The sequence below is a fragment of the Lepisma saccharinum genome, chromosome 2 (assembly GCF_977018435.1).
Source record: "Lepisma saccharinum chromosome 2, izLepSacc3.1, whole genome shotgun sequence".
Lineage (NCBI taxonomy): Eukaryota > Metazoa > Arthropoda > Insecta > Zygentoma > Lepismatidae > Lepisma > Lepisma saccharinum.
This window is the reverse complement of record NC_139230.1, coordinates 146,601,789-146,625,449: the sequence shown is the minus strand read 5'-3', so window position 1 is coordinate 146,625,449 and position 23,661 is coordinate 146,601,789. Positions and strand designations below refer to the sequence as shown.

The following is a 23,661-nucleotide window of genomic DNA, read 5'->3' as shown; positions in this document are numbered from 1 at the left end:
TTTTGTGTTTTGTCCTTATTTGTGCCGAGCGTCCTTTCTAGCCTCAGCTTTTTTAACCAAGGTAAGGAAATTTTAGTTTTCAGACCAGCGGCGTATACTCTGGGTCACCTAGGTAATCGGAGATGACCCGGCTATAATTTTTTAAAAAGTTGTTTTTTATTTCTTCTCAATATTCTTCCGAACCAATCATTGAATCACATATTTCTTTGCTTCCAGCGCGCGAATGTTTTCAACCGTTTGCCGCGGAATGTCCGTGAGGCTTTTTCTCCAGCTGGTGGAATCTGGTGACGTCAGGGTGAGATTCCACCGGCTCCCTTTAAAACCCTTGACGGGAGGGGAAGGAAACACTGCTTCTCAGGCGCGGTTATTCCGTGGCAAGGGTAAGCTCCTTCTGGAAAGAGTCCATCGGTCGCACTCTCCACCCCAGAGCCTTTGCCGTTCCCTTGGCTGGCACCCTCTTCTGCCATTCTTCCCCGATGGCCTTTGTATCGTAGGAGCTGTGTTGTTTACGACAGGGAAATTTATCAGGAAACAGGTTTTGGGTTCACAAATTACGTACTGAAAAGGAAAGAAGAGAAAATACATCTGAAAATGCGCGAGAAACAGAGAAATCTGAACAACATTTGCGAACCAATTCTATGAAAATTCTCATTTTACGTTTGCTTCTGTCTTCCTGATCTCTGCTATTTCAACAGATATTGTCAAAGAAAAAAAAAACTATTACACCGACCTCCATTGCGGAGTGTTAGCACAGCTCCCTACGACACCAGAGCTCCAGGGTTCGAATACCGGTCTAGGCATGGGTGTTCTTTGTAAATGTTCCTTCATCAATGTCATATCATCACTCGTAGTGATTAGCCAAAAGTGACAGAAAAGCGACGTCAAATAACAGTTTAATCAATCGATTAATGAAGTAATTAAACTATTTATATGCTTACTTTTTTCATTTTTGTATTTTAAAATGCGTGATTACTTTCTTTGTAGCCTTCAAAACCAGTGAGAGTACTTCTTTCACAGAAATAAATAATTTTTAAAAGGGAAAGCTAAAAAAAAAGAAGAAGGTAAAGTGTTCCCCTGTGCTTAGCACCACGCCATGAAGGCGCATAGGGGGTGTGGGGGTAACGCCCCACACTTTCTTGATCCGGTCATGAGTGGGGGTGATGTGATCAGCATCACGCCCCTGACCGCCTTTACCCCCCAGGGTTTCCCCCAGGTACCCATGTTATTCGACGCTGGGTGGCTATCAGAAATAAATTATATATATATGTACACATATATTAGGTAATTTAAGTTGCTTTTCCCCCCTCTTTAGATTAACAATGATCATAATGATAAAAGATGTTTGAATGTAAAATATATAAACAAAAAACGCAATGATTCCAACTTATAGAACCTCGCGCATCGCAGGGAATATAAAGTTGGGAAAGGGAATTTTTCAACATCCATAGGGAATTTAATTCTGTGTCAAGCAGGAAGGAACCACAATAGAAGATTGGCGCAGGGAATTGAATGCGTGTTGTAGCGATTCGAGAATTTAATATTTGTTTAGCTGTTAGTGGTTTAGTATTTGTGCTAGTGCTGTGTTCACTGAAGTTAAAGGCAATGAATGGATATAATACAATATTTGCGTGCGAAAATATTTGGAACGGGATCTTTTCCGGAGAAATTTCAAATAGTTAATGTAGGTAGGTCAGTAGCATCTCTTGTACCATAGATCTTGAACTTAAACTTCCGTGTATAAAAACAAAAATCGGGAATGCACGAGTGACTGGGTACTGGGGTAACTTGAATTTTACACTTAAATTAATATTGAGGGTTTTTATTTCACTACCGCATTCCTTTCATATTCTTTGTTACAGGTTTTTTCTTATAGATTTATTATATTCTCTTGTTTTATCATTTGAAATTCTAAACTTAGATTAACTGCAAGTGCAATCACAACAATTATTCGACAGTGGTCGCAACAATAAGGTAAAATTTTTGACACATATATTCATAAATCCTGTATGGATGTTGAGGTAAATTTGCAGGGAGACTTCAGGAGTGGGTGGATGAATCAAGTGTCGGAGATTACCCACTAGTTAAAACCAGCATACGCCACTGTTTCAGACACGCTTTTATTTTTGTTATGATAAGGGGCTGGACCCCGTATAGTGTGACGGGTGCAAAATAGCCTCAGTGCTGACGCACCCAAAAAAATTAATTCAAATTCAAATTCCAAATATATATATATATATATATATTTACGGTACGTATACACACACACTCACATACATACATATATTACATATAATGAACACATTTTCGGATCTGGCCCCTTCCTCAAACAAAATCCTGGGTACGGGCCTGGTTTCAACATATTTAAACAGCACATCGGAATATTTCAACAAAGCATCCAACAGCTTTTGGGAGTGCTGACGTGGATATGCTCCAACTTCTTCGGAAAGAGATGATGGGTTCAGCGGAACAGTGGTCTAACCCAATGAAGACTGCTACCGTCAACAGTACGTTGTTCAATTTCTCTAAGCAATTTCTTTGTAACGTGCGCACATTAGCAACATGACCTGTATTTTCTAATTTGTCTGAAGTTTCTATTGTTAATTAGTTACGTTCTGTTCTGCACTGCATGCAAAAGGCAAAACTGAGACCACTGTCGCACTGAATCCTTTACTTGCACTATCCTTTTGATACAGGATGCAAACTAGGGATGGTACACCCAACGGCAAAAGAAACAGTAGGCGAATTGTCCACCACCATTTTCATTTGGTCTGTATTACACAATGTAATGACAATGAATTGAAATAATGACGTCAATAAGCAGAGAACAATGCCTGCTTCGAACCAACATAATTTCATTCCTTAAAACAACACAGGTTGTAGAATAAATGTAATGAAAGAAGTGGTGGACAATTTGCCTACCATTATCTTTGCCGTTGGCTGTACCAAGATCGAGACAGTCTTAAAAATGGAGACGACAATAAGGCCAGACAATAAAGAGTCTCGTCTCGTCTAGCGTCTTATTAACACCATCCCTAATGCAATCAGCATATCTGTAACTTGCTAATACAAACTGAGACTTTTGATTGATTTGGTGTTTTCAATCCACTTTATGTACAGTAAGGCTATAAGGACTGGACCTACAGTTTAAAGTGGGATCGGAACCAGTATGTGCCTCCACCGGGTATCGAGCCCGGGACTCCTTGATTACAAGGCGACGACGGGGTGAGTTCACTGCGCCATCGGGGAGGCCCACCTCACACAAACTTAGATATTCTCTGCAGAACCATGTAAATATGTACCTGCATATATCTATAATGGTTTAGTGTTTATAAAGTGTTGGAAGTATCAGTTTGTATTTTTAATAACCTTGTCTATTTACTTATTATATATTATAAAAATATCGTTATATATAATATTTGTTACCTTCAGTTAACCAATGCGCCTCCTTCTAGCAAAGGGAACAGGAGCAGGAGCAGGTTGTAGATTTTCGTCCAATACAAAGAATTCTAAAACGATCGCTAATCTAGGATTGTTGATTTGTGAAAAATGGGTCTCAATTACAGCACAGAGTTCCTCAATATTCTCGTTATCCAAAATCAAGACGTAAATGTGGACAAGTTCCAGATCAGGTTGGTTCCCTAAAAATATACAAATAGACACGCACTGATGAGTTCATCACAAATAATATCGATAATTATATATTGGCAGACAGGGGGGGGGGGGGCATGAAACGTTACTAGTATTAGCATGTTAACTTAGTTGATTATTATTAAATAGTGGTTTCACATGCACTAAAATAGTAAACTATCCATTAAGATATGAACATTTCAAAATATGTTTTCACGTTTGTGAAGAAGATTCACGCAGAATCCAAGTCCAATTCCCGCCCCGATAATTCCAAAAATTCAAGGAATTCCCGGTCGGTACACACAGCTTGATCGTATTTCATGCACGGATCACTAAGAGAGACGGATGGGGGTTGCGTTGAATTTGGTTAGCTACTCGGTGAGACAATGGTGACACGCGAGCAGGATGTCCAAGGAATGCACGTGTCCAATTAGAGATCGGAACTACTACCAATTAGAAATAGGGATTACAATATTCCACCCTCTGGAAGCAATGAATTTCTTTTAACTGCTTTACGAACTAGTGACTAGTGACGAAATTAAGGGTTGCTTTCACAGTTAGATTTCTGTCTTCACAAATAAGAAAATGTTCTACAACCAGATTTTTGCGAATGGCTTGACACAAATTTTCTCCTAAAAATTAGCGAATTGATATTGCAAGGAGAATGTTCTATTTCCATCGCCCAAATCATTACTGCATGTGTCGCCAGTGAGTTCATTGTAGAACACCTGGGACATAAGATTATATAACAGAGGCGAAGATATAGTACAAGCAATGCAAGCACTGCTTGCATAATTCGAATATCATTTAATGTACTTAATGTTCTAACCGTATTTAGTTTCCATCGCACTCGATTTCGCGAAAAAATGCGGCCGCAAACTCCCCCAGCAGCTCTGTAGCAAGCACCAGCCTCAATGCTTGCAGCCGTTCTGCGGGAAAATAAGGCCTCCGAAGGAGTCACATGGCGAAGCGTGAAATTCTGGTGGAACCCGTCCACAAAGCTTCTACAAAAAGCTGTGCTTTCCGAGCTTGCGTGATTCCCGAAAATAGCCGAGTTCAACCGAAAGCAGAAGGATTCATGTATGGGTACGTTGCCAGCAAAAACTAGTAACGAATATTTGTCTTCATGAACACGTAAACAAGATCGCAAATATAATAATAATTGTTAGTCATAAAATAACTAAAAGAAGTTATTATCACTGTTCTAAATTCCATTTATATCATATTATATTACAAATTATTTTAGATTTCGCGAAATGTAAAACGCGTAAAAAAAGTTGACATTGGGAGTTGGGGCAGTGGAATTTCTGCACCCCCGTGAAGAGTTTTCTCAGGGAGGGAGGGAAGATTGGACGGACCTTGGTCCTGCACCCTGCTTCCTGGTCAGTCCAGCTCAAATTACGCCAGAAGTGTTGACCGCTACCAGTGTTTGCAACTGCCAAATTATTTACGCAGTAATTCAAGTGAGCTCTTTCACAAATTTTACAATCAATAAATTGACTGCTTTTGAATAAAACTTGGGGTGAAAATGAAGCTATCTGAGAAAGAACTATCTACTGATATTTGTACATGGCATAGAAGTAAATCGTATACATTCTGCGTATTATGAGCACAAGAATATGTTTTAATGATTGATTGATTGATTTGTTGTTTTAAGTCCACTTTATGCACAGTAAGGCTAATCGGGACTGGACCTACAGTTTAAAATGGGATCTGAAACACTTGTGCCTCCACCGGGTATCGAACCCGGAACCCCTTGATTACAAGGCGACGACACTACCACTGCGCCATCGGGGAGGCCCGAATATGTTTTAAGTTCTATTATTATGACGCAAGTGGTGTTCCCAGGGTCTTTTTACGGTCCCCATTTTGTCATCTTTTCCTTCCTTTGACGTTTTTTCTTAGATATACTGGGCTAAAAGGGGGTTATGTCTACCATCCACCCCCCCCCCCTTCGCCCCGGGCACGCCATTGAATGACACTTTATTACTTAAATATTAATGTACATACTCGTTCTGCTGAAATGATTCTGATTCCTCCGCGTAATTTTTATCTCCAAACTGATATATCTTTCCTTTGTGACGGATAAAATTAAGGAAATAGGTTGGTATCACTTTCTGTTGTTTCAGAGATTTTCAAAGTGATCTTGTGTGGATGCTTGCATTTGCAGTTGTGGAAAGCGCGTGGGATAGTGTGAGTGTTTGTTGCTTCGTGTTTTGTGCTGTGAATTTATCGGAATGAACGCGTATTTAGGAACGGTTGATGTGAAGTGCGGGTGTATTATTGAGCAATTGAAAATTGCTTCGTTTAGCTCGAGAGAGATAAGTGTTAAAATGAAAATCGTGGAAGGGGGTCGACCAACACCGCATTTACCGGACTTAAAACAAGTTAGCCCAAGGGGCTTTGTGCGACATTTCCAAAGCAATTTGTACCACAAGTTTATTTGGCTAGCAGGTTGTGAAGCACGCAGTAGGTTGTACTGTTGGCCATGCGTATTGTTCGCCGTGCACAAGACGAACTCCGTGTGGTCAAGTGAGGGATACTGTGATCTGAATAACGTGCACAATGCATTACAGAGACATGAAAAAGCAGAATCTCACATAAGGGCATTTTTAACTCTGAAGGAATTCGGAAAATCTCGTGTGGATTTTGCTCTGGATCACCACAGACTTGTAACAATCGAGCGCCATAACAAAGTTGTTCGTCAAAATCGCGATATTTTAAACCGTCTTGCAAGTGTAACAACCTTTCTTGGTAGTCAAGAATTATCATTCCGGGGAGACAATGAAAGTGAGGCATCATTGAACCGTGGAAATTATGTAGAACTTGTAAATATGTTGGCAGAATTTGATACTTTGCTGGCAAGTCATTTGGAGAATTCTACAACATTTACTGGCTTGTCAAGTGAGATTCAGAATGACCTTATTAAAAGCACGAGTGGTGTCATAACGGACGCAATTAAGGCCGAGGTAAGTCAAACCAAGTTCGTAGCTATTATGATCGATGAATCCTCGGACGTATCACGGAAATCGCAACTTTCAACGATGTTTCGTTACGTGACGAAGTCAGGAAAAATTGTTGAGCGTTTCTGGGGGTTTAAGGATGTCAGCAGGAACCGAACTGCAGCTGTAATTGCTGCCCACGTTGTTGAAACAATTCGAAAACTAGGCTGGGAATCAAAATTGGTGTGTCAAACATACGACGGGGCAGCCGTAATGGCAGGGGATCTCTCGGGGACACAAGCACGAGTCAGACAGATTTTCCCTAGTGCAATATTTGTTCACTGTTTTGCACATTGCTTAAATTTAGTACTTTCTCAAACAGTGAGCAACATTAGTGAATGCAAAGTGTTTTTCTCGACGCTAAGTGGCCTTGCTTCTTTCTTTTCGCATTCGACAAAAAGAAATACTGCTCTCGACGATATAGTTAAAGCAAGGTTACCTGAAGTGGTTCAGACCAGGTGGAACTACAGTGAACGGCTTGTACAAAAAACGTCAAAAAATAGAGTGAAGATAATTGAAATGTTTGAGGACATTATTGGCAATGCACAAGACTGGGACAGTGAAACAATTTCTTCTGCGGGTGGTTTCTTGGCATTCCTGGATAGTTTCGAAACCAACTTTTTTCTTCTCTTGTTTGGGGAAATATTTTCCTTGACGGGATATTTATTTAATGTGCTGCAAACAAAAACTATGGATATTGGATTTTGCCTCAAAGAAATTGAAAGTGTCAAAAGTGACATTACCAAGAAACGAGAACAATTTGACATAATTTATACAAGGACAATAGATATTGCAGGAGTACCACAGCCGAGAAGGAAGAGGAACAATGTAGGCGACACAAAATCTCAGTACCAACGTATATATTGTGAAGTTATAGACAACATCATAAGCCAACTGTCTTCACGTTTTGAAAACCTTGAGGCCCTACCATTTGTTGAATTGCTCGATAGCGGGAAATTTCGCATGTATGCTGCTACATTTCCAGAAACTGCCTTCTCATCGCTTATGCAACTGTACATCCAGCATTTTGACAAAACCTTGTTGCACACCGAGCTCAGTATTGCCTATTCTCGGGATTGTTTCCGCAATAAGAGTGTAAAGGACATCTTGAAGTACATTGTAAACAACGAATTACAACAAGTGATGCCCGAACTCCACAAACTGTGTCTGCTAGTACTGACTATACCAGCCACAACAGCATCAGTTGAAAGATCGTTTTCAACGCTGAAACGTATCAAGACATTCGCCAGGAACAGCATGGGTCAGGAAAGGTTGTCAGCCCTTGCTCATTTGTCCATTGAGAAGGAACTATTAAAGGAACTCAAAATGGATGAAACTAAATTTTACGATTGTGTGCTTAAACATTTTCTAGAGAAGAAAAGAAGAATGGAGTATGAATATCGTCACTAAGGGTGGCATCCAATGGACCAAGAATTTGAAATTTATTGTGGTGAGTACATCGTCTATGCATGTGTTTCTTTGCTTTGAAATGAATTTTTTATTGTTTGTGTTTAACTTTTTATTTAGTGTTTAAGTTACTCCAATGCTGTTTTTAGGGTGCCCAAAAATACTAAATTACATCATGCAGCGTAAAATAAACAAATGATTCCCATTTTTTTTATCTAAATCGGTTTGGTCACCGTTTGACCATATTAAATAATAATGAACAAATAAAGGTACTAATAAGTAAGAAATTCCGTCTCCCTTTAGTCGTATGCGGAAAGTTTCCATATGCAAAACGTTTAATATCATATGAATAACGTTACCTGGATTTTTTTAAAAAAGTAAATGTGATGTTTGCGGATCATATGGTTTATTTTTAGTACAGTCACTTTATTACGATATTTTGACAAATCCAGCGACTGGGTAAATGAGGCTATAAACCTTGAATCTTTCCCCTCGGCATGTCGTTGTACTACATGTTTTGTTGTACTGAAACATTGCTTGCCTCCTTCGTAAGACTACGCTTCGCTACTGTTATATAACATCCGACATCATCCCTGATGTGCCATAGTTACTTGGTTGAACAGTAATTAACAATATTATGCACCCCAAAGTAATATTCATTTATGGATGTATGGATTTACTTCTAATCGTATTATTCTTTCTTTTATATTTAAAAATATATAAGGTTAATTATAAAGTAACGAAAATTAAATTAATGTTTATTTTTAACACCAGTGAAAAAAAAGAACAACCCGCTTGTAATGCATGCGTGAAACAGTGTATTCGACTTGTTAACTGCAAAATGAACATATTACCTGCAAAATTAATTCAGTTATATTTTGCAGTACTTCTCATATGAATAGCTGTAATTTTTGGGAGAAGTAACTAAGTGTAACTCAGACACTTTAAAAAAATAACTTTTCCAAACACTTCGCTATTATTATATAATAATAATGATAATAATGCTTAGTGTGTTACTTTTTGACTCATGATATTAGCAAAATAAGAATAATTGTGATACTGGCATATACATGTGTGATTACACACAAACACGCACACAAGACATCGAATAATATATTCCTTCGGAAAATATTAGCCAGTTAAGAATTTGAATTTACAGACTAGTCTTGAAATAATTCAATGACTGGCGTGTTTAAAACATGTTTTCCGTCGATTTCCCTCCCTCCAAGCATATGATGTTTATCAAAGCTTCAAACAAGACAAAAATGTCTGACGTCACTGTTACCTGCAGACAGTGGCGGCGAAAAGGTACAGTTCCCCCCTACTTTTTACCCCTGCACTATAAACTCCTAATGCTAAGCTACTAAGATAAAGTAAACTGTCTTTGCCCCCCCCTCCACCCCATTCTCAGTTTTGGCACCCAATCGTCTCTACTGCCTCCACAGTTCCAAGTGCAAACTTCTGATCTGTGTGGCCTTGTTCACTTTCGCGTCAGTTTGGTCCTTTTTTGCATTCACGCCTTGCAAATTAGCACTACTGACTACGTTTCTGTTGAAAGATAATTTTCAGCACATGAAATGATCCTCACAGATAAAAGGTGGAGTTTGAGTGTTGATAACGCAAAAAGATTTATAATGGTCACTAGGATCATGACATGATAAAATTCAAGTATAATTCCTGGTTTTCAAGATGAATTTTCCAAAAATTCAAGGATACGAGCAGATGTTTTCTCTACTCCAACCTTACGTATTACCGATTCTCACCCTCACTTCCACACACAAAAATATTGACAATATAAAGGGTTTGTATGATTCCGATATAAAAAAAAAATACTTAATCAACTTCAAGATATATTATTTTGTAATAATCTTTCGTTTGTCAGATAGATTGTTCTGTAAAAGACACTAACAAACTAAACGGATTGAGAACATTTTGTTATTTTCTGTGTAGCTTTCTTTTTCATCCTCAAAAAATGAATGAAATAAAACGTAAACTGAGAGAAACTTGCCTCAGGGCATTTATAAACATGTATAAATTTAATGGGACATGGATTAATAAAAGTTGCAATTTTTCACGTCTACGGAGAAAAAATGGAATAGAGAAACCATCCACTTGTACCTTGCCAAAATTCATGAATATTTCCAGAGCCAATAATTCATGCATAATACCCGGTGCCAATCATTCACGTGTAATTCCCGGAATTCAAGGAATTCCAAGTGAGTAGCCACCCTGATATTGTGCAGCAAATGATACATAATTCATTTTTCATATCAACAAGTAACTTTTTCTAACAGCACAAGTGCAGCATTATAATAATTTGTAGATAATTTTGAAAATGATATAAAGAAATGAAAATTTGTTTAGAAAATTAATATTTGGTTATTACGGTTCTTGTGAAATTTTGTTTTTAACGATTGTATCTAATCAGTATTTTCGGGAATTTTGTACCAAATTAAGTCTTTTTGCAACCTATTTCAGGATTTTTCGAGCCTAATTTGTTTTTAGAACCTAATTTAGGGTTTTTAGAGCCTATTTTCGGATTTTTAGAGCCTATTTTAGGAACCTCAAAGCACACTTTTTAGAACCAAAAAATCCGAGGTCTAGTTATAAGTGACGAAAAATCTCATAAATCTTCCCATTTTAACACTATGTGCAGTGGCGTGCTCAAGAGAGGATTGGGGGAATCATACCCCTCTTTGGACCATTATACCCATAAAAAAAATTTCAAATGTAGGAAAAGATAGTAAAATGAGTACTGACTACCAAAAAAGTATACGCAACCCCTCCCTCCATTCTTCATGGGAACAAGTGGGAATCATAGAACTTAATACCTTCTGTAAACAAAAGCACGTGTACCTTAACAGTGTTGGCAACTTATGAAAATAAAATACTCCACATAGCCACAAAGCCACAAGGTGCAAAGACATTCCATTTGTCAAACGACGCGGAATAAACAGTGTTTCACTGATGACTTGTTGGGAGTTAAATGTACGTATGTAAAATATGAAAAATCAAAATGTACATCTTGGCTGGTGGTCGACTTTCGGACTCGCCACCGAAGTTCCCTGGTTCTAATCCCTGCATGGGTGTCCCTTCATCAATTTCATCTGACGATCACTTATCCTCATCGTCGGGATTAGCCGAAAATGGAAGAAATGCGACGCTAAATAACAAAAATCAAATACAAAATATAACTAATAACAAATGTGCATGTTACAACGTGAACGATCTACATCTACGCCTCCCCCATGGCGCAGTGGTAGCGTCATTGCCGTGTAATCAAGGGGTCCCGGGTTCGATACCCGGTTGAGGTACAAGTGGTTCGGATCCCACTTTAAACTGTAGGTCCAGTCCCGATTAGCCTTACTGTGCATAAAGTGGACTTAAAATCCCAACTCAACAACAAGGTTACTATAAACAATGCAGAGTTGCCAGGAGCAAGGATATTAACATAAGGAAAAAATGTACACGAACAAACGGGAGAAGAATCGTTCTGCACGCATTTCACTTAAGGCATAAGTGTAGAGCAATAAATAAAGAAATTTTCAATGACGTAAAGGTAACAAAGGTTAAGTTCCAAGTGCATAATAGCACCGTGTCATGAAGGCTCATGTAGGGGATGTGTGTGTGGGGGGGGTAGGGCTCCACACATTCTCGATCTCGGTTTTTTGAGGTGATGTGATCAGCACCACGCTCCGGCCATCTTTACCACTCAGGGTACCACGTAGCGTACGTAGGATTTCATCATGGGGGTTATTTCTAAAACGGGTTTTCCAAATTTCCATTAACAGTGTTTTATTATAGTTTAATTACTATTATTATTATTATTATTATTACTATTACCAATGCTGCTGTATGCTGCTACTAATACCACCATCACTACTACTACTACTACTACTACTATTAAGTAGTAGAGATCTACATAAATATATTTATGAAAGCAATAGATCGAAATTACTTTCTAGTCATTCGATTTTTAACAAATTCTACAGGGAGGTTATTTCAGTCGTTTACCGTGAGAATGTCGGCCGCTCAGCGGCCCCTTCATGCAACAGGTCCCGGCAAATTGCGTTACAGGAAGTCCGTAACAGAAACAGCTTGTTTTGTAATGTTTCCACTTTTTTATGAAAGAATTGTCTAGTCAACGGTTATTTGTATTTGATAGGTAAGCTATTTGAAGTGTGAAGAAAATCCATGAGAACAAGCAAGTAAATTAAAATAAATTTAAGTATGAAACTCAGATAATGAAGAGGGACAATGTAGAATTCACACTCACTCTATACATGTTGCTCAATTCCATTAAGTGTTTTTTTCGTTCAAAAGTTTTGAGTTTGAATTGATGTTAAAGTCCACTTTATGCACAGAGAGGCTAACCGGGACTGACCTACAGTTTAAAGTGATATCCGAACCACTGTACGTACAATGTGCCTTCACAAGGTAACGAACTCGGGACCCCTTTATTACAAGGCGACGACGTTATCTTACAACTATGCCATCGGGGAGGCTCTCGTTCAAAAGTAAGTTTAAGGAACGACACATTTATCACTTCTAGGTGATTCACATAGCAGTTCTCAACATAATTTAGTGATGTTGATGTCACTTAAGAGTTCATAAGGGGATGCGAAATTATTATCGGGAAGATCGTTCGCAATAACGTCGCCACACTGCGACGAAGCACTTTCAAATTGTTTGGAATTTTCACAATTCTCCATAGAGTCACTACGAGACTTTTGCAACAAAAAAAAAAAAAAAAAAATGCAAAATTGAACTTTGTGGTCGCTTAGATTGTTTAAGCCCCGCGACAGATTAAGTTTGCAGCAGGTTTTATGTATTAATCCACGCAAGAGCGGCGCTCAGCAAATCCTGTGCCAGTTTTGCCTCAACCGCCGAGCTGTTCATACACAGTGAGAAAATCGGCAATATTGTAGAGGAACTAAATTCTGCGCGCACGTTTGGGTCTATATATGAGAAAAGTTGCCGCAAACTTAACTTGTCGCGGGGCTTAGACATATCGACGGATCCCAAACGACACTGAAAAGATTTATGTTCAAAGAGAAACACACGAATCCCGCTATCAAAATCTACTTTGCACGTGCATGATAATTCACATCTGGATTGTCTCGTTGTTCTTCCCAACAAAACATTTCACAATAGTTCAGCTTATTGTCGCTCGAATTCAGAAATTCAAACGTACCGCGGTAAACAATGGAAAGGCGGACTGGTGACTAACCTCTGTTTGCATTAGCAGCTTACAACGAAACAAGGAATGCCTTCATTGTTCACAGAAAAAAATACATGTTCGTTGCAGCCGAGATATAAAACAACTTCTTTTTCCTGTCTTTTCCCCTCATATTTTATTTTCAAGAATTCGTGTTTACTTTCAAGACGCGTGTGTTTGGAATGTTGTGCTTTTATCTGTGCTGCATAGGAATAATTCAAATATTTATTATTATTATTATTATTATTGCCGCAAATCTTTTACTGTTGGCCATTAAAAAAATACACACCATTTTCCATAATATTTCAAAAGCTCAAGGGGGACTTAAACCCCGTAACCCTGCCCTTCCGTATGTCACTGCCCCCAGGTACCCGTTGAGTTGAGGCTGGGTGAGCCCCGGAACCACATTATGCGGGGGGAAAAATTGACAAAAATTTAAAAATTCCGACCTTACAGATCACCCACCCTGGAAATCGAACCCGGGTCTCCCACGCAGCAGTCTGACGCCCTACCGACTAGACCACCGAAAAATAAAATGTCGGTGATTGAGGGTTTTTTTAAGTCCATTTTATACACAGATAGGTTAATCGGGACTGGACCGGGTATCGAACGCGGGACCCCTTGATTACAAGCCGACCACGTTACTGCTAGCTATCGGGGAGGCGGTGATTAAAAAAATACAAACTTTTGTTACTTACAAAATGATGACACAAACTATATTTTTACTTTTTTATGTTCAGTGGAAAGTACATTTGAATTACGTCATCTAAAATACCCTACATCTAAATACAAAACATGCATTTAAGATGTATTCTAGATGATGTAATTCCTAAACATTTGGCAAAATTGCAGGCAAATTCCCTTCTTCGGTATTTCTTGCCTTCTGTATAGTTAGAAAATGCCACGACTAAATCTGATAGCATTCTGATTCTTCTTCCATCGTGCGAAAAATATTCGATCAATATGAATATCACAATTTCATATCACGTTGGCTGTTAAATAAATGCGAAATTCGTCATCCAAACTCACGATACTCCGACAGAATTTATGACCTATCGTCCCTCCAGTTTGGTTCATCTGGAGCTGCCACTGATTTGATTCATTGATTTTATTTATTTAACTTCGCTTTTCTGTCACTTTTGGCTATTCACGAAGACGAGAATTAGTTATGATATGATGAAATTCATGAAGGGACAGTAGCAAAGAACACCAATGCCCAGGATGTGATTCGAACCCGAGATTCCTAGCACCACTGGTATGTGGAAGGTTAAAATGTCAATTTATATATTGTATATGTGTGTATGTGTTAGCACGCACAGAGAGAGAGAAAGAGAAAAGTCTTCAGCTTCTTTATGTCTGGAAAACAAGAATTTCGTGATTTTTAACGAATTTCACTTTATTCCACACCACTGTAAAGTCGTTAAATCAGTTACGTGACCTGTGTAGCTATACTTGTCGCTTTTTACCTCAATGCTCTACTAATTATTTCCATCAGTAGCAGAACTGTTGGATAGACATAAAAAATACACAACCCGGCATTTGTACAACATAAAGCACCCCCTTCATACAGATTGTTTCAAGTCGGAATAATTCGCACATTGTAAAATAAAACTCATTTTAATTGTAACTGTCAATTTAATTGTTCCATCATATTTCATTACATAGCTATCGGTTCCAGTTTTGCGGATGTTGCATCCAATTTGGCGGCAGACGCGCTCTTACTTCCCCGCATGCTAGCCGCCGCTCCACGGCCACCTCGGCCGTGAAAGGCACTGTATTTTTCTCTTGCACTGTTGTGTTTCAACGCGGCCTACGAAGTGGGGGTGGCTGGTAAACGAGGAGGAGAGATGTTAAAAATAATCATAAAGCATCCCTCAGCTTCAGCTAGAATATTTTGCAGATCCATATAAAAAAAAACCCTTTCCCTTATAATCCCCCTTACCTTTCCCAATCTCGACAGCATAGAAATTTTCATTTCATGCATGTCATTACAATTTGGGATTCAAGAGAGAAAGTATTAGGGAGTGGCCACAGTTTTACCCCCTTCCCCTTCTAACACCTGCAACTTGGGTCAAGCTGAAGAGTTGGAATGGCATCCCTGTGCTAAAATTGCAGAAAGCAGTTGGAAGGCTTTGCGGTATTCTGCTCAGGTTCAAAGTGAACTCCACGGGTGTTCTGCACCAGCAAATGTTCGGCTACTAGTGTATTCAAGCTGTGACAAGACCGTGAGAAAATTTGTGTGTCTTCTCTGTGTAGCTCTCCAAACAAAGGACGGGAGTGGGTGCCGTTTAGTGCTTATCTCAGGATATCGCTTTCAGGGGCGTATCCAGAAATAAAATTTGGAGGGGGTCCATCCAGGGGTGCCCACCCCTCAAGGCCAATAAAGCATCAGCCTCCTCCCCCCAGTAATAGTATGAGAATGGTTATCTGGCTTTTTTGTTTTGTTATTCTTGAAATCGCAATTTGAGAATTAAATGTATGTTGACACTTTTCAGAAGCAGTTTGAAATATTTGGCTAAACTTGAACTGTCCTCGTGTCAGGGAAACAGTTTTTATTATAGCTACGTATTATATTTTTTAAAGCTCTAATGAGTTAGGTAATAACATGAATACAGATGTGTGAATATGTGTGCCGGTACGATTGAATGAAGATTCAGTAATTAATTAAAAAGCATTTTACATTTTTATTATTATTTACGTTTTTATATTCTTTGCATAGCAACCATGTATGTAGACAAATCAGAGCAGAGTACGGAGTGCACCGAGCCTCGAGAGAGGAGCTAAGGTGTGGGTAAGCCAGGCAAGTCACAAACTCTTCATCGTAAATCTCCCAAAGTTTCTGATTCTGTTTTGTGAATTAGTAAGAGCAGATGAGGGCTCTAAATACTTTGACAACTGAACAGTAAAACTGAAAACCTTTTCACAGATAAATAGTGTAATTCAAAAAGTCCTCCTCTCAACTGAGGGTAAATGGTCACTTGCTTGGGCCGGCCCTCGTGGTGGAGTGGTTAGCACATCGCGCTACGACGCCAGGGTTCCCGGGTTCGAATACTGGCCTGGGCATATATGTTTGTGAGTTTGATTGATTGAGTTGGTGTTTTAAGTCCACTTTATGCACAGTAAGGCTAATTGGGACTGGACCTACATAGGGTGACCAGATATTTGTTGAACAAAAAGAGTATAGTCTATATGTTGAAGGTGCGCATGCACAAAACATAAAAAGCTAATTACAAATATTTACTCAACAATGGCACCATCGTTCATACTTCTGGAATGATTTTGCTTTCTTGAGTATGTTTAAGTCGTCCTATATTGCCAGTCCAAACTCTTCACAGGTCATGTCCACATTGAATTTCACTTTCATTACTTGTTCGAGTGTTGACACCAGGGGTGTACTGTTTCCCTCTCGCCAATAAGTTTTAATAACACTAAAGAGTATTTCACAACCAACATTTGTACCAGGCAGAGTAAACAAGAATTTTATAAGAGGCACAATCACTTTTAAATTTGACCCAGCATGTACTAAATCTTTGCACACTGACCTCCAATTACTCATCATTAATTCTTTCCTTTTCCCCCAATCTTCAAGATGTTCTTCAACGGCTTATGCACAGTAAGTTTCAAAACTATCATTATTAGGGCTGAGCCGATACCGATGTATCGGTACCGGAAAGTATCGGTTGGAATTCAGCTACCGACACCAGCCGATACTTTCCGGCATTTTGGTCTTTCACGATGTCCTCAAAAATCCCGCGCGACTTCTTGACAATCTAATTATCCTGGAAATTATGCAAAATTAAAACTTCTTTTTTATTTTACACTAATTTTGCACGAAAAACTATATTTTGTGACTACATAATATCTATTTTAATATTCTGATGCAATTCTTGAATATTCTAAAGCAAATTTATTGGTATGTTGAAGCACATAATTGGAGGAGAATATTTACACACCAATATTGATCAATATTTTGAACAAATTTTAATTATTGTAATTTTCAAGTATCGGTATCGGTGGGAATCGGTAAAAGTATCGGCATAGGTATCGGTATCGGTTCAAAGTGATATCGACTCAGCCCTAATCATTATCATTAACCCTTAACAGGAAGTATGATTTTTTATTACATAATTGGAAGTATGTGTCTGACAGACACGGAACGCCGAAACTTTTGTTTCCTTGCAAAGTATTACATAGATTTATTCTTATAATCTAATATTATAAAATTTATTTCAAAATACATACACAACGCAAGTGCTACGTAAGAAAAAATAACTATTATTGAGAAAAACTTTTCTTTTTTTATGAAAATGTAACTTTGTTTGTCTCCTTCCGTGTTTCTCTTGTTTCAGAGTCGTCAAATCAGAGGCAGAGTAACAAAATTTAGAAACGCTTCACTGACATAGATGATCTAAATATGGGTCTACCCATAGAATCAGTAGAAAATAGGAAAACCATATCCTCATGTCCAGACTTACAAATTGATGTAAGCATAAAAAGAGCTAAAAGTGCCTTTATTTCACACTTATGAGTTGGTCTGTAATTGCTCTTTTGATGCTCTTTGACTTTAATTCTTGTTTTCTCTAATTTTACATTTGTCCACAACAGAATATGATCAATAATGTCGTCATATAAAAATTAGAGACCAAATATCTTCCATTTGAGGATTTTCACCTAAATTTCTAACAATCTTTGTCAAGCTTGGAATTCCTCGTATTATATTTTGACGAGGAACACGTCTAGTCTTTGTTGGTTCTTTAGATTCCCAAGAATATCCTTCCTTACCTTGAAAGAAAGCTGGAACGTCATTCTCTTTATTTGTCTTGCAACTTACAGACGAAATACTAGCTTCGATATTACGACAATCTTCATCATCAGTGGAAGAACCATATGTCACAAGAATGAACATGGAGTCCACATCGGAATCATCATCAGAAAATAGATCTTACATCTCCTCTTCTAGCCCGTCTTCTTCTTCCATTTCTTCCCACATTTTTGAAACCTTGGCGCAAAAATTGGGTTCACCCACTTTCGCTACATCGCTTAGTTTCCTTTTCCTAGATGTAGAAGGTCCTTCCTCCATTATAACTAAGTTCTAATCATCAACATCAATAATACTTGTGTGCAAGAAAACTCCACTACTGGAAGTATGTGTCCAAGGGACACGCAAAAAAACTTACGTTATTGGAAGTATGTGCCTCTCAGACACGGTAGGTTACAAAAAAGCTCTTATCAGCTAACACACAAGCGCGACCGACAACAATGAATCACACCACCAAACTAAGAAAAAAAAATTATGAAGGTATTGAGGAGCTCGCTTCACAGAAACATACAGGGATGCCAGCACAACGAGAAAAAAAACCATGCGTGTCTGTCAGACACATACTTCCAGTAAAGGGTTAAATTCCAATGAATTTGAAATATGTTTTGCTTGTTGATAGAATATGAAAATGACTCTTGAAATTGTTCGTAGGAAATTCTTCAGTCAAGGAGTAAATATTTCAGTTTGTTGACATCTTGACGTTTTCCGTTCTGTGGATTTTAAGGCATTTTTACGCGTAAAATAATGAATGAAATTAAATAGCAAGGAAAGAGTATATTTGGGGATTTTTACAAATTGAAAAGAGTATAGAGTATATGAACCTCTAAAAGAGTATAATACTCTTAAAAAGAGTATGTCTGGTCACCCTACCTACAGTTGTAATCAAGGGGTCCCGTCCCGGGTTCGATACCCGATAGAGGCACATTGCACACTGGTTCGGACCCCATTTTAAACTGTAGGCCCAGTCCCGATTAGCCTATCTGTGCAAAGCCGACTTAAAACAATAATTCAAAAAAACTTAGTATGGCCATTTACATGTTATCTAAGTAGTGTCTTCTTCAGTTTTTAAACCTTTCCTGTTTATAATAACAACTTGAGCCTCCCCGATGGCGTTGCGATTAACCTAGGGGCCAGGATTTCTTCCCCCTGCTGATATACAAAACAATAAGACATTATGGCTTTATTATGGAGTGGTTAATTCAGGACTAAGCAGTGGGATGAAATCACCTGCATGTATCTTCCTTTGTAGTGGTTGTTTTATATTCATTGTCCATATAACTCAAACAGAAAGACAAGAGACAGAGTGTGAATCTTGTAAGAAAAATCAGTTTCGTGTAGCACCTGCGTATACTGAAGCGTTACATGGGAAAATAATGGGATCACTTGATTGGAGCAATTGTTATATGGTAAGCTGTTATGTTGTACAATATAACGTAACAATCCAGCGAAAATCGAAATAGCATTCTAGACAATGAGCCATTATGAAGGAACCGCGTAAACAAATGCTCACAGAAGCAACGGATTCTTTGTTTCGAGGCGACCTCAAAGTTTCAAAAGTATCAGACAACTGGGAAATCAACCCTGTAACTTCTTCAAGAATACCTGCAGACATATGTTACTGGGTCAACTGGGACGCTCCCAAGCCTTTCCACATACTGCTTTTCTAAATTTCCAAGTAAAGTGAAATGTAAAAGGTCAACATAAATGAGGGAGGATCGCGAAGGATAGGAAAATTCCTTTGGGGGATGTAGCCTATGTCGATTTATGTCGATTCTTTGCAAATGCCACATCTTCTCTTCAGCTTTCAACTGCCCCATCAATCGTAATTTGAACTCCAATATGACGCATCAGTTGTTTTTTTACGCAGGTTTTTACGGAGGGATACACACGATTGAAGCCCCCTTTCCGGGGCCGTGGTAAGCGCATTCAAGGCTGCGGAAGTTTTATTTAATATGATATGTATTTCTTATCTTGTGCTGGCTGTACCCACCACATATACAGTTGTGAAATGAAAACACATTACTTGAGTAACAACAATAATAATACAAAGGAATATGGCAAAGTTACAGTAGTAAATACAGTAAAACCTCGTTAATCCGGACTAATGGAGGGATAAGTTGACCGGTTGAACGAAAGTCCGGATTAACTGAAATAACCTAAAAGAACAGTAGAAAGTGCATTAAAACTCCGTTTATAGCAACAAAACACGTTTATTATCGTGTATCTAAAGGGCATAGGCCTAAATACACTACACAGTACAGTACAAAGTCTGCGGGAAACAGAACTTCATCAGTGCTTGACTGCATTTTCTTTGGGAATTTCTCTTGATGACTTCTCGCTACATTTAAAACCTTGCATTCTGCTTTTTATTTCTTTTGCCTGTTTGGATTAAGCAAAGTCCGGCTTATCGGGGTCCGGATAAACGAGGTTTTACTGTATGTGGGGGTTCTTAGTGAAAATTCATCGAGAATACTTTAACGTTTATAAGCTGTGATAACAACAGAGGGGTGGACGCCCCGCTGTCAGCAAGTTCTCCCAGTTTTAATGCGACTAAATACAAAGAACAAAATTGTGCCTTCTTGTTCCTCCGCACTTTCTTCTTTTTTTTCTACCTCCGTGGCGCAGTGGTTATCACAGCGCGCTACGATGCTAGATGCAGTGGCGTACGCAAGGGGGGGTACCGGGTTTAACCCCCCCCTTGAGCTTTTGAAATATTATGGAAAAGGCTGTAGAAAAAAATAAAAATGGCTAATTTATTATAGTCAAAGATCTGCGACAGTAATAATAATAGTAACAACAGTCTACTACTACTAATAATAACTTGAATTATTATTCCCATGCAGCATGGAGAAAAACATAACATTCCAAACACAATCTAAGCGGCCGTAAAGTTCAATTTTGCAATTTTTTTTTTTTGCAAAAAGTCGCGCAGCGACTCTCGCGAGAATTGTGAAAATTCCTTGCTTCGTCGCAGTGTGCCGACCTTATTGCAAACGTTCTTCCCGGTACTGATTTTACTTCCCCTTGTGAACTCTCAAGTGATGCTGAGTCTACATCCACATTATTAAATAATGTTGAAGAAGTGCTTTGTGAATCACCTAGAAGTGATAAATGTGTTGGAATATCTATAAACTTACTTTTGAACGAAAACATAGACTGAATGGAATTTAGCAACACGTATTCTCGCGCTTCATCATCATCCTGGGTGAGTTCCATAAATGTAAATTTCCCCGTGCATATAGCACCGTGCCATGAAAGCACACGTAGTGGTGTGGTGAGCCCAACACATTCTCGATCTCGGTCACTTTGCAGGTGATGTGATCAGCACCATGCTCCTGCAGCCTTTATCCCCCAGGATTGCTCTCAGGTACCCATTGATATTAGGCTGGGTGCGGAGACAAGGCTGGATAAATTCCAATCAATTCCGGGAATTGAACCAGGATCTCCCACGAGGTTGTCAGACTAGACCACCGCGGCTCCTTGAATGAGTTTCATATTTTGATTATTTCAATAAATTTAATATATTTGCTTGTTTTTATGGATTTTCTTCACACTTGAAATGTCTCACCTATCATATACAAATAACCGTTGACTAGACAATTATTTCGTAACAAAGAAACAAAAAAAATGTAACTTTGTTATATTGCTTTCATAAATATATTTATGTAGATCTCTACTACTTAACAATAGTAGTGATATAAGTAGTAACAGCAGCTGCATTAGTAGTATTATTAGTAGTAATTAAACTAATTAATTAATTATAAGTAATATTAATTAATTAATTAAAGTATAATAACACAATGGTAATGTGAATTTGTAGAAAGTTCTCGAAATAACCCCCCCCCCCTTGATGAAATCCTGCGTACGCTACTGGTTAGATGTCCTGGATTCGGCCTATGCATGAGTGTGTTCTTTTTGTGGGTGCCCCTTCATCAATTTCATCATGACACAACTCATCCTAATCTTCGCGATTAGCCAAACGTGGCAGAAAAGCGAAGTACAATAAACCAAACCAATCGATCAAACCTTCACTGTATTACTAAGGGAGATTTCACACGGAAGCGACAAGCTGTAGGTTAATCGATCGCAGGGTTGCGAAGCCTGTCGTGTGGCTACGGTGTGAAACGTTGCTGTTGATTGGGTCGTTACAAAGCGACATGTCGCTGTCTTAAATCTTCCTTAAAATTACACCTAAATCAACGTGCACCATTACCGCAAAATAGAAGCATTGATCAATAAAAAACACGCACAAATCCGTTCTACGCAGTTAAATGCTTCTTTAGCTGTAACGTTCATATTTAAAGACCACATAGTTTATTACTTTCATAGGGTGACCAGATATTTGTTGACCAAAAAGAGTATAGTATATAGGTTGAAGGTGCACATGCATTTTGCTCTTTCACGGGGTCCGCAAAAATCACGCGCGACTTCTTGACAGTCTAATTACCCTGGAAATTATGCAAAATTAAAACTTCCTTTTTATTTTACACTAATTTTGCACAAAAACTATATTTTGTGACTACATAATATCTATTTTAATATTCTGATGCAATTCTTGAATATTCTAAAGCAAATTTATTGGTATCTTGATGCATATAATTGGAGGAGAATATTTACACACCAATATTGATCAATATTTTGAACAAATTTTAAATATTGCAATTTTCAAGTATCGGTATCGGTGGGAATCGGTAAGAGTATCGGCATCGGTTCAAAGTGGTATCGGCTCAGCCCTTATCATTATCATTAAATTCCAATGAATTTGAAATATGTTTTGCTTGTTGATGGAATATGAAAATGACACTTGAAATTGTTCATAGGAAATTCTTGAGTCAGGGAGTAAATACTTCAGTTTGTTGACATCTTGACGTTTACCATTCTGTGGATTTTAAGGCATTTTTACGCGTAAAATAATGAATGAAATTAAATAGCAAGGAAAAGAGTATATTTGGGGATTTTTGCAAATTGAAAAGAGTATAGAGTATATGGACCTCTAAAAGAGTATAATACTCTTAAAAAGAATATGTCTGGTCACCCTACTTTCAACGCCGAGGTCTGGCCGGCGCCATAAAGAGAATTCGTGTTGCAACACGTTCGTGTGAATAAGGTGAGGGAAGGGGAGTCATGGACGAAGCATCTAAAAGCATGCACCATAGGTTGTAGTACTAACGTCGTTGTCTTGAAATCAAGGGGTCCGGGGTTCGATTCCGGTGGAGGGACATAGTGGTAGTCCGATTAGCCTATATGGGCATATAGTGGACTTTAACAAAAACTAAAACAAGCCCCAACAAGAAATGATAGTTTTGTATTTCACGCGCACCTGTACTGCGCAGCACATAGCGTCGCTTTAATTCATCAGTTCAGCATTCATACTCTTCGCCGCGATTAAACCAGAGAAATGGAAAAGCGAGACTAATGAAGGGGTCCCGGGTTCGATACCCGGTGGAGACACATAGTGGTTCGGATTCCACTTTAAACTGTAGGTCCAGTCCCGATTATCCTTACTGTGCATAAAGTGGACTTAAAACACCGAACCAACCGAATCATTCTCGAGACTGTTAAACTTGGTGATAAAAGACGGAACATTT

At 38.5% G+C, this 23,661-nt stretch overlaps 2 protein-coding genes across 2 annotated transcripts in view; one reads left to right on the top strand and one right to left on the bottom strand.

Moving 5' to 3' along the window:
* LOC145984138 (ubiquitin-conjugating enzyme E2 N-like) overlaps positions 1-23,661 on the bottom strand; it is a 107,768-nt gene that overhangs the window by 69,669 nt on the left and 14,438 nt on the right. The window lies entirely within an intron of this gene.
* Positions 6,462-8,039, top strand: LOC145983690 (zinc finger MYM-type protein 1-like). The gene has a single exon (XM_083116746.1). It carries the CDS (start codon positions 6,462-6,464, stop codon positions 8,037-8,039), a length of 1,578 nt encoding a protein of 525 aa, XP_082972872.1.